The 20,014-nt window shown below is 41.5% G+C and overlaps 1 protein-coding gene across 2 annotated transcripts in view; it reads right to left on the bottom strand.

Annotated features, from left to right (window-relative positions):
- Window positions 1-20,014, bottom strand: part of adamtsl3 (ADAMTS-like 3) — a 604,254-nt gene that overhangs the window by 194,251 nt on the left and 389,989 nt on the right. For both annotated transcript variants that reach the window (XM_041175078.1, XM_041175080.1), the window contains 3 exons: window positions 16,035-16,146; window positions 14,857-14,995; window positions 9,690-9,740 (listed from right to left, as the gene is read on the bottom strand). In XM_041175078.1, coding sequence (XP_041031012.1) covers window positions 9,690-9,740; window positions 14,857-14,995; window positions 16,035-16,146 — 302 coding nt within the window. The remainder of the gene's footprint in view (window positions 1-9,689; window positions 9,741-14,856; window positions 14,996-16,034; window positions 16,147-20,014) is intronic.

Consider the following 20,014-nt stretch of genomic DNA (forward strand, 5'->3'; position numbering starts at 1 on the left):
CCAGACGTGGTCTCACCAATGCCCTGTGCAACTATAGCAAAACATCCCTAGTTTTATATTCTATTCCCCTTGGAATAAATTACAACATTCCATTTGCCTTCCCAATCACTCGCTGTACTGCATACTAATTTTTTTGTCATTTGTGTACCAGAACACCCTGATCCTTCTGTGCCTCAGGGTTCTTCAATCTCTCTTCATTTAAACAAATGCTGCTTTTCTATTCTTCCTGCCAAAGTGGACTGGTTCCCATTTTCCCACATTATACTCCACCTGCCAAATTTTTGCCCATTCATTTAACCTTCCTATGTCCCTTTGCAGACTCCTTATGTCCTCTTCACAACTTACTCTCCAACCTATCTTAGTATCATCAGCAAATTTAGCACCCATACATTTATTCTTTCATCCAAATCACTGATATAAATTGTAAATGGTTGAGGCCCCAGCACTGATTGTTGTGGCACTCCACTGGTTACAACTTGCCAACCCGAAAATGACCCATTTACCCTACTCTCTGTTTCACGTTAACTAATTAATTCTCTATTCATGCTAATACGCTAACTGCTATACAATGAGCTTTTCTTTTATGCAGTAACCTTTGATGTGGCACCTTGTCAAATGCCTTTTGGAAATCCAAGTAAACCATGTTAACAGGTTCGCCTTTTTCCACGTGGCTTGTTACTTCCTCGAGAAACTCTAATAAATTAGTCAAGTGTGATTTCCCCTTCAAAACCATGTTGACTCTGCCTGAATGCACTAAGATTTTCTAAGTGCCTTGCTATAACCTCCTTAATAAGGTATTCCAGCAATTTCTCTACGATAGATGTTAGGCTCACTGGTCTGTATTTTCCTGCTTTCTGCCTCTCTCCTATCTTGAAGAGAGGAGTTATATTTGCTATTTTCCAATCTGATGGGGCCCTTCCAGTATCTAAGGAAATTTAGAAAATTAAAACCATTGCATCTACTATCTCAGCAGCCATTTCTTTTAAGACCCTAGGATGAAGTCCATTAGAACCTGGGGACTAATCAACCTTTAGTTTTCTCAGTACCCTTTCCCTGGTGACTGTAATTGTTTTAAGTTCCTCCCTTCCTTTCACCTCTTGATTTATAAGTATTTCTATGATGTTATTTGTGTCTTCTGCAGTGCATACAGACACAAAATATCTGTTCAATGTATCTGCCATTTCCTTTTTTCCAATTATTAATTCCCCAGACTCTCTCTCTAGAGGACCAACATTCACTCTCATTACTCTTTCCCTTTTTAAATATGCTTGGAAGCTCTTACTATATCTTTTCATATTTCTAGCTAGCTTTCTCTCAGTCTAATTCCCCCCCCACCCCCGTTATTATTTTTTTAGTGTTCTTAGCTGGTTTTCATATTCTGTCCAATCCCCTAACCTGCCACTAATCTTCACAGAATTGTGTGCCTTTTCTATTTTAAACTGTTTTTAACTTCCTTAATTACCCATAAATGATGCATCCTTTCCCCAGAGTCTTTCTTTCTCACTGGAATGTATTTTTGCTGTCCTTAAAGGCCTTCTGACCAACCACTTAACCATTCCATTCCATTTCCCATTTCATTTTAGCCAGCTCTGTCCTCATACACTTATCATTGCCTTTATTTAAGTTTAAACATGAGAGTTACACCCACTCTTTTCTCTCTCAAACTGAATGCAAAACTTAATCATGTTATGATCACTGCTACCTAGGGGCTCCTTTACTATGAGGTCATTAATTAATCCTGTCTCATTGAACATGACCAGATGTAGGCTTGTTGACCAGGCCTGCTCTCTGGTTGACTCTAGAACATGTTACTCCAATGAATATTCCCGCATACACTCTATGAACTCATCTTCCAGACTGCTTTTGCCAATCTGAATTGTACAGTCTATATGTAGGTTAAAGTCACCCATGATTATTGATGTAACTTTCTCACAAGTTCCCATTATTTCCTCCTGTGTATCCTGTCCTATAGTGTAACTACTGTTAGGGAACCTATAAATTACTCTCATAAGTGACTTCTAATTTTGTTATTTCTTATCTCTACCCGAACTGATTCTACATCTTCATCTTTAGAACTAAGGTGATCTCTCACTATTGTGCTAATATCATCCTTAATTAACAGAGCTACCCCACCACCTTTTCCTAGCTTCCTGTCCTTCCAGAATATCAAGTACCCTTGAATGTTCAGGTTTCAGCTTTGGTTACCTTGCAACCGTTTCTCTGTAATGGCTATCAGATTATATGTATATTTATTTTTATATTAGCTGACAATTCATCCATTTTGTAACAAATGCTACATGCATTCAGATACTTTGGTTCTCTATTTTTGCAACCTCTAGCTTTATCTGCTGGTGCACTCTTAAGTTTGTACGGTCTGTCCCTTCCTGTCACGCTCTAATTATCATTACCCTTATTGGAACTTTGCTTGGTTACCATGTCCTCTCCCTTTAAGTTATTAGATCTTCCCTCACTTGATCCCTGGGCCCACTATTTGGTTTAAAGACCTCTCTTCAACACTAGTTGCATAGTTATATAACTCACCAGAATACTGGCCCCAGCATAGTTCAGGTGAAGCCCATCCCAATGGTACAGCTTTCACTCTCTCCACCACTGGTGACAGTGCCCCATGAATCAAAACCCATTTCCCCACAGCAATCTTTGAGTTGCATATTTAACACACTAATATTATTTACCTTGTGCCAATATGCTTATGGCTCAAGTAACAATACAGCGATTACTAACTTTGAGGTTCTGCTGTTTAATTTAACTCCTAGCTGCTCATGCTCTTTAAGCAGAACCTCTTTCCTCGTTCTATCTATGTCATTGGTACCTATGTGGACCAGGTAGGTAGACCTAAGCAGCAGTTTGATAAGGAAGGTAAAAGAAACCTAGAACACAAGCAGATTTTATTTTTAAAATTAGAATCTAAAAATTTGAATGATTGGGATTCATGCAAGGGCAATATAAGTGGAGAAATAAGGATAGTTTAACATAAATAATTTCCACATCATATCATTTTCACAATTTATGGCCTTGTTAAACTGCTTAAAAGCAGGATCAAATTCCTTCCTAACGTCCATTAATTGCTAAGGCTGGTTTCTTTCACCTCTACAGATGGAGTTGGGTCCTGTTTCTTAGGGGAAGACAGGACTTACTTTTGATCCAGTGTCTTTGGCTCTGGCTGGAGAGGTCTAACACCCATTTCTTCCTAGTGCCTCTCAAAATGGCTGCCTAACCAGGAATTGAAAAGGGTGATGAGTTGGGTGGCCCAGTAATGCCCCCTGGCCACCTCATTAACATGGCTTTGCTCAATTGCGACAAGGCTGCTGAGCCCTTCCTCTGGAAAACCCCAGAAATCTTGGGACAGCACAACAAGGGTTAGCATCATGCATCTCTGTTCCTTTTCCAGTGCTTTTTTTCTTCCAGCAACAAATACTCCTCATATGCAAAACAAAGGAAAATCAGCACAGAAATTTTCATATGCACAAAGTGCCTGGTATAGTATGCGTCACTTTGTATGTCCTGAACAAACACTGAAAATTGCAGCTATGCTACCTGTGATTTTCCAAAATGTGATCACAGTGTGTATGGTACAAGGATGCAGAAAATCTACTACTAGATGCATCACTTTTCAGATATCATGTTGCTTAGTGAAATTATGCAATTAAACTTCTTTTTGAGTTCCAGCAGAAGTTGGATTAGTACAAAGTAAACTAGTCAAGTTAATTGTGTGAAAAGAAAAAGCTCATTCAGGTTGTTATTCGATAGCGGGTACCATTAGAATTAACAAAGCAACACTTCTTCCAATCCAACATCTAATGCATAATAAAAAATATATTTCCTTCTCATGACCTTTTGGAAATTCAAAATACAATATATTGCTTTATTCAGCAATCAACAGATACAGTATGTATAAATTTCAAACTATTCCATTGAGACCTTTAATGTGAATTGCCAAGTGTACATTACAATAGGATGTGTGTAGCGTTCAATTGCAATATATGAGAAAAAAATTGAACAACTTGCAATTATATAATGGCTTTCACATCCCAAAGCCTATTCCAGCCAGTGAGGTGCTTTTAAAGTGTCGTCACTGTTGTTAAGTAAGAAATGTGGCCACACATATTTCCATATTTTGAGATATTGTCAACCCAGCAGTGGTCTGTGTAATTGGGTCCATTTATAAACAAAGCCATCAAAAAATCAATTACTCCAACAAAGCATTACTAAGTTGTCAGAGGAATAGTTTGGTAGAATTGTTGAAGACTTCAAAAAGCAGCTTAATCCAGTGACCTGAAACGTGAGCCTCACAAACAGCACTCAGTCATCGCAAGAATAATTTGTCAGTGGTTACTTCATTGGCACATGGCCTTCAGGCTAAATTGGAATATTCTGTAATTTAGCAGAACCATTTTTCTCAAGTATTGGGTGATCCATATCAGGTTAGATAATCTACCTTGTAGGGACTTTAACACATCCTTGGAACTCGTCCAAACCATGGTTTCTGGAGAAGCTACATGTTGAGCAGTTGATTATTTCATATATACAGCAGAGAAACAGGCATGCCAGTGTATACGCTTCACTCGAGCCTCCTCTCATCTTTTCTCATCTAAATCCACCATCATAACCATGTATTCCCTTCTCCCTCATATGTTTGGCTAGATTCACCTTAAAGCATCTATACTATTCATATCACCACACCCCATGGTAGCACGTTCTCATTGTCATCACTCTTTGCATAAAGGAGTTTTTTCTGAATTCCCTATTGGATTTCTTGGTGACTGTCTTGTGCCAACAAAGATTTCCATTAACATTGGATGGCCTAAATTCAGATCTGTGGAATTAGTCATTTGGCAGTAGCGAACTTGAGTATTGCTGAAATAAGAGATATGTCTAAGTTTTTCATCTTGCACTCATCAGGACACCCACAAGAATACCAATATAAGGGGGAAAAGCAACAATTTGTAGTGCATGTGAAGAGTGCCGATTGGTTGGCAAGTGGCATTGCCATGGAGAATGCACCACTGATCTGTTGGTCAAATTTTTGTTAGACAAAAGGTATCTCAAATTTTTGAGATATCTTGCCCTTCCAGGGTAACCTGAGGTAGACTGGGCACTTTTCAGGGCCAAAAGTTTTCAAAAGTTTGAGCAACAGGTGAAGCTAGCTGTTTCACGCTGCTACTATGCTGTAGCAACATGAGTGGTACTCGCTAGTAACAGGATGCTGCTATCAAGCCAAAAAGACGTACTGCTTACCACACAAATGAATAATGTGGTATCTGAATTTTAGTGCCAGTGTGATGCTAGGTATGTAGGCCGTATGTGCCAGACTAGCAGATCATATCAAACAGCGTGGCCCAGTTACTGCTCGCAATGGGCAAAGTACAGACCATACCCAACCAGTCCGTGCTTGCAAAACTCAAAACTGTGTCCAACATTAGATGTGATTGGACAGCATTTGCTAAATGATCCTTAATATGCTAAGAATCATGTTGGCAACCAATTTAAGATTGTCAATCAGGCTCGCAATGTCGTTCACTTGCATGTACTGGAAGCTACGTATATTATACAAAGGGCCCTGTTCTTTGCAGGCAGAAAGAACATGTACATTGATATAAAAGAAAAATACTGCGGATGCTGGAAATCTGAAGCAAAAACAAAAATAGCTGGAAAAATTCAGCAGGTCTGACAGCATCTGCGGAGAGGGATACAGTTAACGTTTCAAGTCCATATAACTCTTCATCAGAACTGAGGAAAAATAGAAATGAGGTGAAATATAAGCTGGTTGAGGGGGGTGGGACAGGTAGAGCTAGATCGAGGGCCAGTGATAGGTGGAGGCAAAGAAGAGATTGCCAAAGATGTCATAGACAAAAGGACAAAGGGGTGTTGACGGTGGTGATATTAGCTAAGGAATGTGCTAATGGGGACATTAAGGGTAGAAAGCTGGACGAGCAAGTGACAGATAGCCCTAGTGGGGATGGGATGGGGGGAAGGGATCAAAATAGGCTAAAAGGTGGAGATAAAACAATGGATAGAAATAAATTTTAAAATAATAGAAATCGGTGGGAAAAGAAAAATATATTTAAGAAACGTATATTAAAAAATTATAAATTATTGGAAAAAGGGGGATCGGAAAGGGGGTGGGGATGGAGGAGGGAGTTCATGATCTGAAGTTGTTGAACTCAATATTATGTCTGGAAGGCTGCACAGTGCCTAATCAGAAGATGAGGTGCAGTTCCTCCACTTTGTGTTGAGCTTCACTGGAACATTGCAGCAGGCCAAGGACGGACATGTGGGCATGAGAGCAGGGTGGGGTGTTGAAATGGCAAGTGACACGGAGGTCTGGGTCATGCTTGCAGACAGACCTAAGTTGTTCCACAAAGCGGTCACCCAGTCTGCGTTTGGTCTCTCCAATGTAGAAGAGACCGCATTGGGAGTGGCGAATGCAGTAGACTAAATTGAGGGAGGTGCAAGTGAAATGCTGCTTCACTTGAAAGGAGTGTTTAGGCCCTTGGACATTGAGGAGGGGGGGAGTAAAGGGGCAGGTGTAAAGGCGCCTGCTAAACAAAATAAGTGACAGCCATTCACTAACTCATTCCTCAGGGCAATGCTTTGACCACTTGGGGTCAAGCTGCCTGGTTTACATTTCAAACAATGCTTGGCACTTAATTGTTCTTTAAAGTGTCCTGATGAGTGCAAGATGAAAAGATTCAACACATCCCTTGTTTCAGCAATCTGTAGAATTATAGTAATGAAAACTGCATGCCACTGGTTTATTTATTGGTTACCAAATTACTTAGCATCTTCTTTACAGAACACAACTGTCTTAATTGAACTTCTGGTATTGCTGAATATAGCACCAGAGAACTATATAAGCATTCACTCAAGAGAAACATATGGTCCATGCAACGGTGGGTGTGGCAGGAATAATTTCTTCACTTACATGCAATTGGAAATAACTTGAATGAGAAATCTCCTGCGATTCCAAAAAACAACTCAATCCTCATGATACAACAAGTGAGGATATTTCCAAACTGCAAAAATGCACAACATAAAATTGTAATTCCAAGTCCACAATTTTCTGCTCAACATTTGGGAAAATGAAACAAAGCTTCAACCTAATGTTACTTTAAAATATAACATATACAAGCCACTACGTTGATAATTGACTTGGCACACCATTCAGCAAACTTTTTCCAATTCATTGTTTAAATCCTTTGGGAACTAATGTCAAGAGGAACCCTTGCTTAAACATTGCTGTAATAACCAAAAGAACTGCAGGGCTGGAACAGCTTTGAAGCGATTCCATCTCTAAAACATTGTCAAAGTGTATCAGAAATCCAGTTTATGTATTCAAATGGGCTTTCTGTCACACTTACAGTGAAGGAGATCTCTGCAGAATTTACTGGCCAAGGCTTGGATGAAAAGCTGCATCCTGCAGAAACAAAGGAGCAAAATTTGCCTGTGGGCTAACATGATGCTGGGACAAAAACAGAATTACCTGGAAAAACTCAGCAGGTCTGGCAGCATCGGCGGAGAAGAAAAGAGTTGACGTTTCGAGTCCTCATGACCCTTCGACAGAACTTGCGTTCGAGTCCAAGAAAGAGTTGAAATATAAGCTGGTTTAAGGTGTGTGTGTGGGGGGCGGAGAGATAGAGAGACAAAGAGGTGGAGGGGGGGGTGTGGTTGTAGGGACAAACAAGCAGTGATAGAAGCAGATCATCAAAAGATGTCAACGACAATAGTACAATAGAACACATAGGTGTTAAAATTAAAGTTGGTGATATTATCTAAACGAATGTGCTAATTAAGAATGGATGGTAGGGCACTCAAGGTATAGCTCTAGTGGGGGTTTTTTTTTATATAATGGAAATAGGTGGGAAAAGGAAAATCTTTATAATTTATTGGAAAAAAAAGGGAAGGGGGAAACAGAAAGGGGGTGGGGATGGGGGAGGGAGCTTACGACCTAAAGTTGTTGAATTCAATATTCAGTCCGGAAGGCTGTAAAGTCCCTAGTCGGAAGATGAGGTGTTGTTCCTCCAGTTTGCGTTGGGCTTCACTGGAACAATGCAGCAAGCCAAGGACAGACATGTGGGCAAGAGAGCAGGGTGGAGTGTTGAAATGGCAAGGGAGGTTGGTCCAGCAGTATATTGAACAGCCAGTGTTGGCAGAGGACTTTGTAAAACACCCTGGGGATGAGGAGGAAAATTGGCTCTCAGAGCCATGGAATAATACAGTACAGAAGATGGCCACTCATCCCATCTTGCCTGTGCTAGCTCTTTGAAAGAGCGATCCAATTGGTCTTGCTCAACTGCACTTGCCCCGCAAAACTTTTCCCTTCAACTATTTATCCAATTCTCTGTTCAAAGTTATTATTGAATCTGCTTCCATCACCCTTTTATTCAAATAACAACAACTCACTGCATAAAATTAAAAAAAAGTTTCCTGAAGTTACTTCTGGTTATCCTGCCAATCACTTTAATTTTCAGCCTCTGGCTACTGCCCCTCTGCCTGTGGAGATAATTTCTCCTTATTCAGTCATTCAAAACCCTTTATGACTTGAACACCTCTGGTACAACAATAATAAAATATCCATAAATCCCAAATCGACAATAATGCTTACTGAATTTCTGACGAAGCCACATTGACAGATTCATACCTAAGATCCTTGTGTTGTGATGAACAGACAACAATGTGAGTTATGATTGAGATTGCATCTCAGTGTAAGCACCAAGTTTACCACATCAATGCTTCTACTTGAAACATGGAGGTGGGTCTCATGTGACCTTTCTTCCCATGAATTTTTTTTTCAATTCATTCATGGGATACGGACATCATTGGCTAAGGTAGCATTTATTACACATCCCAGGGCACTTAAGAGTCAACCATATTGCTGTGGGTCTGGAGTCACATGTAGGCTAGACCAGGTAAGGACAGCAGATTTCCCTAAAGAACATTACCTTTACGACAATCGGCAATGGTTTCATCCTCGTCTTTAGACTTTTAACTCCAGATTTTTATTGAATTCAAGCTCCACCACCTGGATTCAAACCTGGAATACTCATCTAGTGACAATACCACTATGCCACCACCTCCCCTTAGTGCAGGAAATGAACAAAATTGATAGTGGTTAAGGGCAATGCAACAGAAACCATGCAAGGACAATTCTAAGAATTGTACTGCAAGGAAAATGGAACCATAAAGGCAGTAATCAAGAAAGGGATTAAGAAAATGGCAAATAGGGAACTTCAAATATGATAAGAATGAACAAGATAAAGGGGAAAATCACATGACATGCCCCTTGGTAGCCATTTTCAAGAGGGGCTCTAATAGAAATTCAACAGAAATTTACTCACCTTAACCATGGTTGATTTGTGACCCAGTGAAACAAGGAAAGAAAGGACAGGAGATAACTGGAAAAACAACTGATGTGATATATTGCAAGTAAATCACTTTGAATAAAGATTTCATAATGAATGAAGGTGTCAATAAATTGAAAGACAGAACCATGCCTTCAAAGTATTCTCTGATAACAACTGTGTAATAACAAGTTCTCTTGTTTGTTTTGGACCTAAAAATTAACTAGTTCTGTAAATTGTTCATTGACAATTGCATTGTATTTACAGTCTCTGAAAGATTGTAATTCGATAGTTTCATTAATTTAGTGTACTGTATGGAGTTATACATACCGAGGAAGTGGCTGAAAATGATCATAAATTGCAAGTTGCTTGAAGCCATCACTGCAGGGGGCACAGAGTTAATTCAGGTAAAATAAATTGTGACTTTAATATTTACACACATATTTAAAAAGTTTATAAAATAAATTTTGCAATGAAATGCAAAAAAATATAGGCTTGGCTGCATGAGATAGTACACACTGTGTGAAAAGTCCTATCTGCCATTAGCACCTGTAATGTACACTATAGCTGGCAGGATAAATATTTGGGATCTTTGAGGAGGTGATAACAGAAAGCAGAACAAGCCATGTAGGCACATACAAGCGGAGGATATACTGAGCCATTATACAATGCACAGGAATGCACAATGTTATATATCTTACATATTTATAAATTCACAGGATAATTATATCTGAGAAAGTCAATTTTGCCCTTAACTAATCCATCCAGAAAGACCCTAGTCACTCCATTATAGCCCAATTGCTTCATAAATGATTCCAGGATTCTCACCTTCACCACCCTGTCTATGAACTCATTCCAACTATTGGTCCTATTTGTGAGAAGAATTTCTTGCTGATATCAGTCTAAATGTGTCTTTTATTAAGTTTCTTCTCTGGCGATTTAATTTTCAGGCAATTACCTGGTTTTACCTTTTCAATACCATTAACATTCTATGTGCCTCAATAACATCTAGTCTCTGAAAATAAATTGTATCTCATTATCTTCAATCTGTTCTATAATGCTAAGTTGACTGCGCTTTATGCTGGTGCAGAGCCTTTGGAATGCAGAGACCACTCTTTGGCTCAGATTTTGCTTTGAGAATAACTTTGTGAAGCTAACATTGCTCACTGTAATTCTGCAGTAAGTTGGAAACCAACTTCCAGAGTTTTCACAGTTAAACATAGAAATCGGGAATTTGCTGTCCAAGCTACCAGCTCCACCACAGACTACCCTATAAAAGTACCCCTCTGATAAACTTGGCATTGGAATACATGCAGGGAATGAAGCTGCAGTACGTATCCACCAGCTACCCAATAAACATAGCGGAAAAAGTTAGAGCTGGTGCATTCACGTGCAGGCAAATTTTAAATGACATGTAAATCTTAATTACTGCCAAACCACCACTCTGCCACTGAAAAATAAAATTTTGTAATTTTTGGTTATCATTCCTTCCAAATTTAATTATGTTGGAAACTTAAAACAAAACTTCATTTTATTTTTACTTTTCTTTCTATCTCTTATCTCTCTCTCTCTTTCCTCTTTTGTTCACTCTCTATTTTGCTTTCTGCACATAATTTACCTCGAATTTATACTTCCTGGTTTAGACTGCATGCCTCAGTGTGGATGCTCCAATCTGATTGGTTAAAGAGACATGCTATTGCTTTCCCTGTTCACACATTCACGTAGGGGACCCTGCACTGGACCGCATATCTGATCACAGCAAAGTACCTCTCAAAAGACTGCAAAAGGTTTATGGGCCACTCTCACCGTAGTGAATAGTGAATAGCATTCGTTTTTTACTGATCACAAAATCTGGGTCATCATTTCGAATATACAATAAGTATATTGGTACTAACACTGACACTAGCTTTCATCATTGCAAATTGTATACAATGAACCTTGTCACATAAGCAGCAGTGAAAAAAAACCCAGGTCACACAAATTCTTTTTCATGAATATTAGTGGATTTGCAGTGGTAATGGAGTTGGAGGATATACTATTTTTGAGTGACAGAAGCATATTATTACATTATTTTACCCATTTATGGTAAATTTGTGTGCTGTTCTTTGTTCTTGCTTCTTTCCGCTAGTCGCTATTCATTTTATTCATTGTGGAGTTTCCTCACTCTCTTAGGTCCTTTTTCTGATTGTTAGCAACTCTCCTGTGTCCCTTCTCTCTTCTACATCTTTCTTGTCTCTGTGTATTGCCTATGCATGTCCCTTTACCAATGAACTCAATGACTTTGTTCCCAGAAAAGATTTCACTAGCAAACAATTCAGGCCAGAGTGTTGGAGCAATGCAGCTCCATTCTCACCAGTAGGCCCTGCATTAACAGCAGCATCTCAAATTTTATTTATTCTTTCATGGAACGTGGGTGTCCTGGGCCGGGACAGCATCTTTTTGCCCATCCCTAACTGCACTTGAACTGAGTGGCTTGCTAGGCCATTTCAGAGGACAGTTAAGAGTCAACCACATTGCTGTGGGTCCGGAGTCACATGTAGGCCAGAGCAGGAAAGCAGTTTCCTTTGCTAAAGGACATTCGTGAACCAGATGGGTTTTTATGACAATTGACGATAGTTTCATGGTCACTATTGCTGAGACTAGCCTTCCGTTCCAGATTTCACCATTCGGAATCGGAATGGGTTACATTGGACTTGGGACTAATTGTTGGAGATGAAGAACATGAACACTGGAGTCGGAATGAACAGCACAATTTCTATCAAGAGATCTGCTAGGGCTTGGTGTTTGCAATTATCTGGGCAACGCTCATGGGAATCTGAGATGTGAGAGCAGGAGGGTGTGATACCTGGTAGCATCTGGGGAGTTGGGAGCCATAACCTGCAATTTAGGGTGTGGGAGCCTTTCAGATGCAGTCCAAGGACAGGCAGAATTCAGTAGGCTGGGGGTTTGGGAGTAATGGGGCATGTAGACCGTCAGGTAGGAAGTTAAAGGTGCCAACACTGTGGGTCTGGAAACATTGCTCCCTAATTATCCCAAATGCAGTGAGTTCACTAGTGTGTGGAAATACTAGGGTGTGTTGGAGGAGACTGAGTGGTGGGAGCACTTGGCAGGGAAATGGGATCTGGCAGCACTGATGGGGCAGCTGGAAGAATTGAGTTGGAAAAAAAATCAGGGTTAAGGAGGGTTGGGTTATGACACAGGAAACAGATGAAGTCACACTTGGGCCCTGAGGAAAAGCTCAGACTCCCCCATACAGTTCAAAGAACAGAGGACATTAGTGTTTTCCTCAAAAAAACTATTAGCCACAATATTGACAGAGCCAGGAAATGGGCAGCACACTAATTCTTAGTTGGCTAGGAATCGACCTCACCTTTGACACTGCTCACCACTAATGCACACTTGGTGGTGGCAATTAATTTACTCCCAACAGTAATTTTATTAGGATGCCAAATTACAACTGCAAATTATTAATGTATGAAATTAAACTCAAGGGTTTTAAATTAGTTTATACAATATTAAAGCTATTACCTCCTTGATCTTTGCAGGATCATATATGAATACAATCAGCCTATTCACATAGTGCTATAGAGTAGTTCAGAATCATGAGATTGTGTTAGCAGCGGTTAGTTAGATGGGGAGTAATATTTGTGCTGGGACTGTTAATTATAGGTTGACGGGTCGATAAGATGATTAGGAAGGCAGATGGAATCCTTTCCTTTATTAGCTGAGGCATAGAACATAAGAGCAAGGGGTTATGCTAGAGCTGTATAAATCATTAGTTAGGCCACAACTTGAGTACTGTGTGCAGTTCTGGTCACCTCATTACAGAAAGGATGTAATTGTACTGGAGAGTGTACAGAGGAGACTTACGAGGATGTTGCCAGGACTGGAAAATTGCATCTATGAGGAGAGATTGGATAGGCTGGGGTTGTTCTCCTTGGAACAGAGCAGGCTGAGGGGAGATTTGATTGAGATGTACAAAATTGTGAGGGGCCTGGATAGAGTGGATGGGAAGGACCTATTTACCTTAGCAGAGAGGTCAGTAACTAGGGGGCACAGACTGAAAGTGATTTATAGGAAGATTAGAGGGGAGATGAAGAAACATTTCATCCAGAGGGTGGTAGGGGTCTGGAACTCACTGCCTGAAAGGGTGGTAGAGGCAGAAAACCTCATCTCATTTAAAAGGTGCCTGGATGAGCACCTGAAGTGCTATAAACTGCAGGGCTACAGGCTAAATGCTGGAAGGTGGGATTAGGCTGGGTGGTGGCACATTTTTTTCGGTTGGAGCAGACACAATGGGCCAAGTAGCCTCCTTCTGTGCCATAAACTTTCTACGATTCAATATATTAATTGTGTTTCATTGTAGGCAGGTGATGGGCATGAACTGAGGATTCGCTTGTACTCCCATAAATAGACACAGGCTGAAACTGTAGCTGTTGGGATTAGGGGATGCTTGCTTATAATTCATAACTCTGCAAATAAATGCTTATAAAAGTGTGCAAAGATTGGCTCCAGTTCCATCCTTCCCCAGCTGGCTTTTTGGAATTTAACAGGGGCATTCAAGGGCTATCCTAACTCACCTGAGCACATGGATGTTATGAGTTACCCTCCTTCTATTGCCGACACATCAATAGGAAGCCCTACTCCTTTTTTGTCAACCAGCCTCCCTCCACATCCCCCACACCAATGTGTAGGCTCACATATTCAAGAAAGATCCTGATTTTATAGGCCCCCATGAACAAAGCAGATTATGCCTGGTGTCTTTCTATCCAAAAGCTGACTATCACTTACTCTGACTGGCATATGTCCCATCGATGTCTTTTTGATGTTTGCGGTGCTGTTCAAGGCGGCGGGAGAAGCAGCTTTGGCCATAGTAACAATGCGACATCTCACTGTGGGTAGCTTGATCTGTATAATTTTTATGCTGGCATTGGTTTAAGGTGGCATTCTAGGAGACTGGTGTCAGTGGGGCATCCCCTTACATTTACACTACTAAACCTGTTACACTAATAGCAGACTCATGCTGAGTCTTATTTTGTGGTGAGACATTTTTAAAGGGGTCTGATTTAGTACTTTATAAATGAGGCGCCGGTCTCCTGGACTCTGAATTAAAATGGTGCCATTATAAAAGCCAGCTTAGATGTGGAGAATTTTGATTTATTTTAAATCTTGTGTTCCTGCATTTTATCTCAGAGTTCTAAATGTGCTTACTCAGCATCTCCCTGACTTGTTCCATAGCCTTCATCCTAACCCCTCACATTTTAAACTGTCTCTAACAATTAGAGAGTTAATTTCATTACTGGCAGCCAATAAAAGTCAGTACAGAGTAGAAATCATGAGGATCCAATACTGACAGCGAGCTTTACTGGCTGTGAGCGTGGGTGCAGAATTAACATTACACAGACTCACAGCCCTGACTTCAAGCTATGCACACAGCTGGCAAATCTCTGCACAGTCAGCGAATCCTCGCCATTTCTGCCCTTACACGTAAACATACCTGGAAGGACAATCATCCATGTTGCACTCCTGTAGTTTGGGCTTGGGTTTTTTATTTTCTGGATAGTAATTGCAGGAATGCTCAGGAACAACACGGCCAGAACGTATGTCCACACACTCAGCAGAGCTAAGCTGATAACCTAAGAAGAAATGAATGAAAAAAAAAGTTATGGTAAACATGACACTCAATCAGCATACTGGTTCTTAGCTAGAGTTTGAAATACATTTTTAAATTGGGGGCTTTTCTAAGCTAGCTCTTCCATTTCACACCCACCTCGGCACAGATGGTTAAGGCAGCTGAGCTGTAAGGACCTAAAGGGTCCCAGATTCACCAGTAAGTTTCTAGATTCAGTCAACCAATCTCATGAGTTGCTGATGTTGGCTGCAATATGGCAGGGTACCATAGTTGAATCAGCATACCTTGGTTAGGAAGGAGAAAATAGGCCAGCTTTCCCATTCCTGATTATGGTCGGAAGTCTGGGTGATCCTACGTCAGGCGTGGACAGGCCTGTGCTTGGCTACATTCGGGGTAATTTTGAACTGAAACAGAAAACGCTGGAAAAACTCAGCAGTTCTGACAGCATCTGTGGTGAGAGAAACAGAGATGACGTTTCGAGTCCATATGACCCTTCTTGAGAGCTAGATAACCCTGAAGAAGAGTCATACGGACTTGAAAAGTCAACAATGTTTCTCTCTCCACAGATGCTATCAGACCTGCTGAGTTTTTTCAGCATTTTCTGTTCTTGTTTCAGATTTTCAGCATCCACAGTATTTTGCTTTTATCGTAATATTGATCTAACTTGCTGGACTTGAAACTGATTTCAATGGACAGTGAAATCAGCTAGGCTATCAAATTGTGTTGCATCCAATCCTGAAGGTTTCCCAATGGACTGGTTAGATTAAAATTGCCAGCCAATGTGTCCTCTCCCTGTTCCCATGGTCAAAGAGTCTGCTGCAATTTACAGTCAAAGCAGACATGGGGAAGGGCCCTTAGTCAGTTACTAGGAACAAAGTGTCAACATTCAATCGGAAAACCGCAAAACTGGAGAAAGATAAGACAACAGAAAATTTTCAGATGCAAATATGCTTATCCTTCATAATAGAGTTTTCAGGTTAGGCCCCATTTAAAAACAAAATCAATACATTAAAACACACAGGATTTCTGAAATGATTTGATACCTCCTCCACAAGTTGCAGTGCATGGGTAGAAATCTGTCTCTCTCCACTGGTGGCTGATTGGTTGATAGAACATAAACTGGACTATACTGTCCCTCGAAGAAACATACCTGGTCTGAAACAATTAAAAGAAAAGAGGAGAACATTGATTAAACTACACTCACCCATTCAAAAGGTGTCACAGAGGGCCTTAGACTGGCACCAAATACTTTAAAATGATTCACTTGGGTCAGTGGTTTGGAATTCCGAGATCGAGGAATTTGTATATTCCATTGCTGGCCGCAAGTTTCCACTATGTTAGCGCTGGTCAGCACACTTCGTCCAAAATGGGCCAACTAAGTGCAAAAGGTCACGTAATTTCAAACACAAGTTTTGTCCAAATCGAGTTTCCGCAGTATTTTGCACTGGTTTAAGAAAACATCAAGCAGAAGCTGGCCCCGCTGACAAAACGAGCCAGGTCCCCAGATCAAATTCAAAAACAGAATTGCCTGGAAAAACTCAGCAGGTCTGGCAGCATCAGCGGAGAAGAAAAGAGTTGACGTTTCGAGTCCTCATGACCCTTCGACAGAACTTGAGTTCGAGTCCAAGAAAGAGCTGAAATATAAGCTGGTTTAAGGTGTGTGTGTGGGGGGCGAAGAGATAGAGAGAGAGAGAGATGGGGGGGGGGTGTGGTTGTAGGGACAAACAAGCAGTGATAGAAGCAGATCATCAAAAGATGTCAACGACAATAGTACAATAGAACACATAGGTGTTAAAGTTAAAGTTGGTGATATTATCTAAATGAATGTGCTAATTAAGAATGGATGGTAGGGCACTCAAGGTATAGCTCTAGTGGGGGTTTTTTTTAATATTTTTTTTTTAAATTTTTTTTTTATATAGTGGAAATAGGTGGGAAAAGGAAAATCTTTATAATTTATTGGAAAAAAAAGGAAGGGGGAAACAGAAAGGGGGTGGGGATGGGGGAGGGAGCTCACGACCTAAAGTTGTTGAATTCAATATTCAGTCCGGAAGGCTGTAAAGTGCCTAGTCGGAAGATGAGGTGTTGTTCCTCCAGTTTGTGTTGGGCTTCACTGGAACAATGCAGCAAGCCAAGGACAGACATGTGGGCAAGAGAGCAGGGTGGAGTGTTAAAATGGCAAGCGACAGGGAGGTTTGGGTCATTCTTGCAGACAGACCGCAGGTGTTCTGCAAAGCGGTCGCCCAGTTTACATTTGGTCTCTCCAATGTAGAGGAGACCACATTGGGAGCAACGAATGCAGTAGACTAAGTTGGGGGAAATGCAAGTGAAATGCCGCTTCACTTGAAAGGAGTGTTTGGGTCCTTGGACGGTGAGGAGAGAGGAAGTGAAGGGGCAGGTGTTGCATCTTTTGCGTGGGCATGGGGTGGTGCCATAGGAGGGGGTTGAGGAGTAGGGGGTGATGGAGGAGTGGACCAGGGTATCCCGGAGGGAGCAATCCCTATGGAATGCCGATAAGGGGGGGTGAAGGGAAGATGTGTTTGGTGGTGGCATCATGCTGGAGTTGGCGGAAATGGCGGAGGATGATCCTTTGAATGCGGAGGCTAGTGGGGTGATAAGTGAGGACAAGGGGGACCCTATCATGTTTCTGGGAGGGAGGAGAAGGCGTGAGGGCGGATGCGCGGGAGATGGGCCGGACACGGTTGAGGGCCCTGTCAACGACCGTGGGTGGAAAACCTCGGTTAAGGAAGAAGGAGGACATGTCAGAGGAACTGTTTTTGAAGGTAGCATCATCGGAACAGATGCGACGGAGGCGAAGGAACTGAGAGAATGGGATGGAGTCCTTACAGGAAGCGGGGTGTGAGGAGCTGTAGTCGAGATAGCTGTGGGAGTCGGTGGGTTTGTAATGGATATTGGTGGACAGTCTATCACCAGAGATTGAGACAGAGAGGTCAAGGAAGGGAAGGGAAGTGTCAGAGATGGACCACGTGAAAATGATGGAGGGGTGGAGATTGGAAGCAAAATTAATAAATTTTTCCAAGTCCCGACGAGAGCATGAAGCGGCACCGAAGTAATCATCGATGTACCGGAGAAAGAGTTGTGGAAGGGGGCCGGAGTAGGACTGCAACAAGGAATGTTCCACATACCCCATAAAGAGACAGGCATAGCTGGGGCCCATGCGGGTACCCATAGCCACACCTTTTATTTGGAGGAAGTGAGAGGAGTTGAAGGAGAAATTGTTCAGCGTGAGAACAAGTTCAGCCAGACGGAGGAAAGTAGTGGTGGATGGGGATTGTTCGGGCCTCTGTTCGAGGAAGAAGCTAAGGGCCCTCAGACCATCCTGGTGGGGGATGGAGGTGTAGAGGGATTGGACGTCCATGGTGAAGAGGAAGCGGTTGGGGCCAGGGAACTGGAAATTGTTGATGTGACGTAAGGTGTCAGAGGAATCACAGATGTAGGTGGGAAGGGACTGGACAAGGGGAGAGAGAAGGGAGTCAAGATAACGAGAAATGAGTTCTGTGGGGCAGGAGCAAGCTGAGACGATCGGTCTACCGGGGCAGTTCTGTTTGTGGATTTTGGGTAGGAGATAGAAGCGGGCCGTCCGAGGTTGGGCGACTATCAGGTTGGAAGCTGTGGGAGGGAGATCCCCAGAGGAGATGAGGTCAGTGACAGTCCTGGAAACAATGGCTTGATGTTCAGTGGTGGGGTCATGGTCCAGGGAGAGGTAGGAGGAAGTGTCTGCGAGTTGACGCTCAGCCTCCGCGAGGTAGAGGTCAGTGCGCCAGACAACTACAGCACCACCCTTGTCAGCAGGTTTGATGACAATGTCAGGGTTGGACCTGAGAGAATGGAGTGCAGTAAGTTCAGAGAGAGACAGGTTAGAATGGGTGAGAGGAGCAGAGAAACAGATCAAATTATTCACCTTCGGAAGATTCTGCTAATTAGCAACCTTTCAAAGAGCTCTTAAAATGAAGCTTTTATTTAGGTGCAGGGAAACCAATATGCATGTTTTAAAAGCTTTTAAATATATATTTTTTTCAATTTGCCAATAAAGTGATTATAATACAGCAATGTAATTAATAATTGGCATTAACATTTTGAGCCCAACTTAACTCGTCTTCGGAACTGAAGTGTTCTGAAGAAGAGTCATATGGAATCATCTGAAGAGTCGAAACATCGACTCTGTTTCTCCCTCCACAGATGCTGACAGACCTGCTGAGTGTTTCCAGCACTTTCTGTTTTAATTTCAGATCTCCAGCATCCGCAGTATTTTGTTTTTAATTAATAACTGGTTCTGTATCGTTTATAAAAACTATTATCAGTTATTTAAAATCGAGTTACTTACAGGTGGTAGATAAGGCTGATCAAAAATGCTTATTTTTTTGTGATAAGCTTCTGTGAGTTGTACTCATAAAACTACCTCAGGTTATCATCCTTAAGCACATCAAGGAGCGTCTTTAGGGAAATTTCTTTTAAAAGTCAGCTGCCCGATTGTGTTGGTTCATGCCAGATTTTAGATTTAGTGGTATGTAAATATTGTTAACATTTAGGGGAGACAGTGGCGTAGTGGTAATATCAGTAGCAAACCAAAGGCCCAGGGGACATGGGTTTAAATCTCATCATGGGAGCAAGGGGAATTTAAATTCAATTAATAAAATTTGGAATATAGAGTTCGTCTCAGTAATGGTGACCATGAAACTATCCTCAGTTGTCGTAAAAACTTGGCCATCTGGTTCACCAATGCCATTTAGGGAAGGAAATGTGCCATCCTTACCTGGTCTGGCCTACACGTGACTCCACACCCACAGTAATATGTTGGAACTCAGTTCAAAGGCAATTAGGGATGGGCAACAAATGCTGGCCTTGCCAGTGAAGCCCACATCCCATGAAAGAATAAAGAAAAAAATATGGGTTTGAGCTGAAAGTTGAGCCAAAAAATACCTCCCTGTAAACTAGCACAATTTGTTCCTGGAATCTCCAATTGCAACCAAAGCAGAAACGCTTTCCATTCTGTAAACATTTTCTC

This window comes from Carcharodon carcharias, chromosome 26, assembly GCF_017639515.1.
Source record: "Carcharodon carcharias isolate sCarCar2 chromosome 26, sCarCar2.pri, whole genome shotgun sequence".
NCBI classification, from domain to species: Eukaryota; Metazoa; Chordata; class Chondrichthyes; order Lamniformes; family Lamnidae; genus Carcharodon; species Carcharodon carcharias.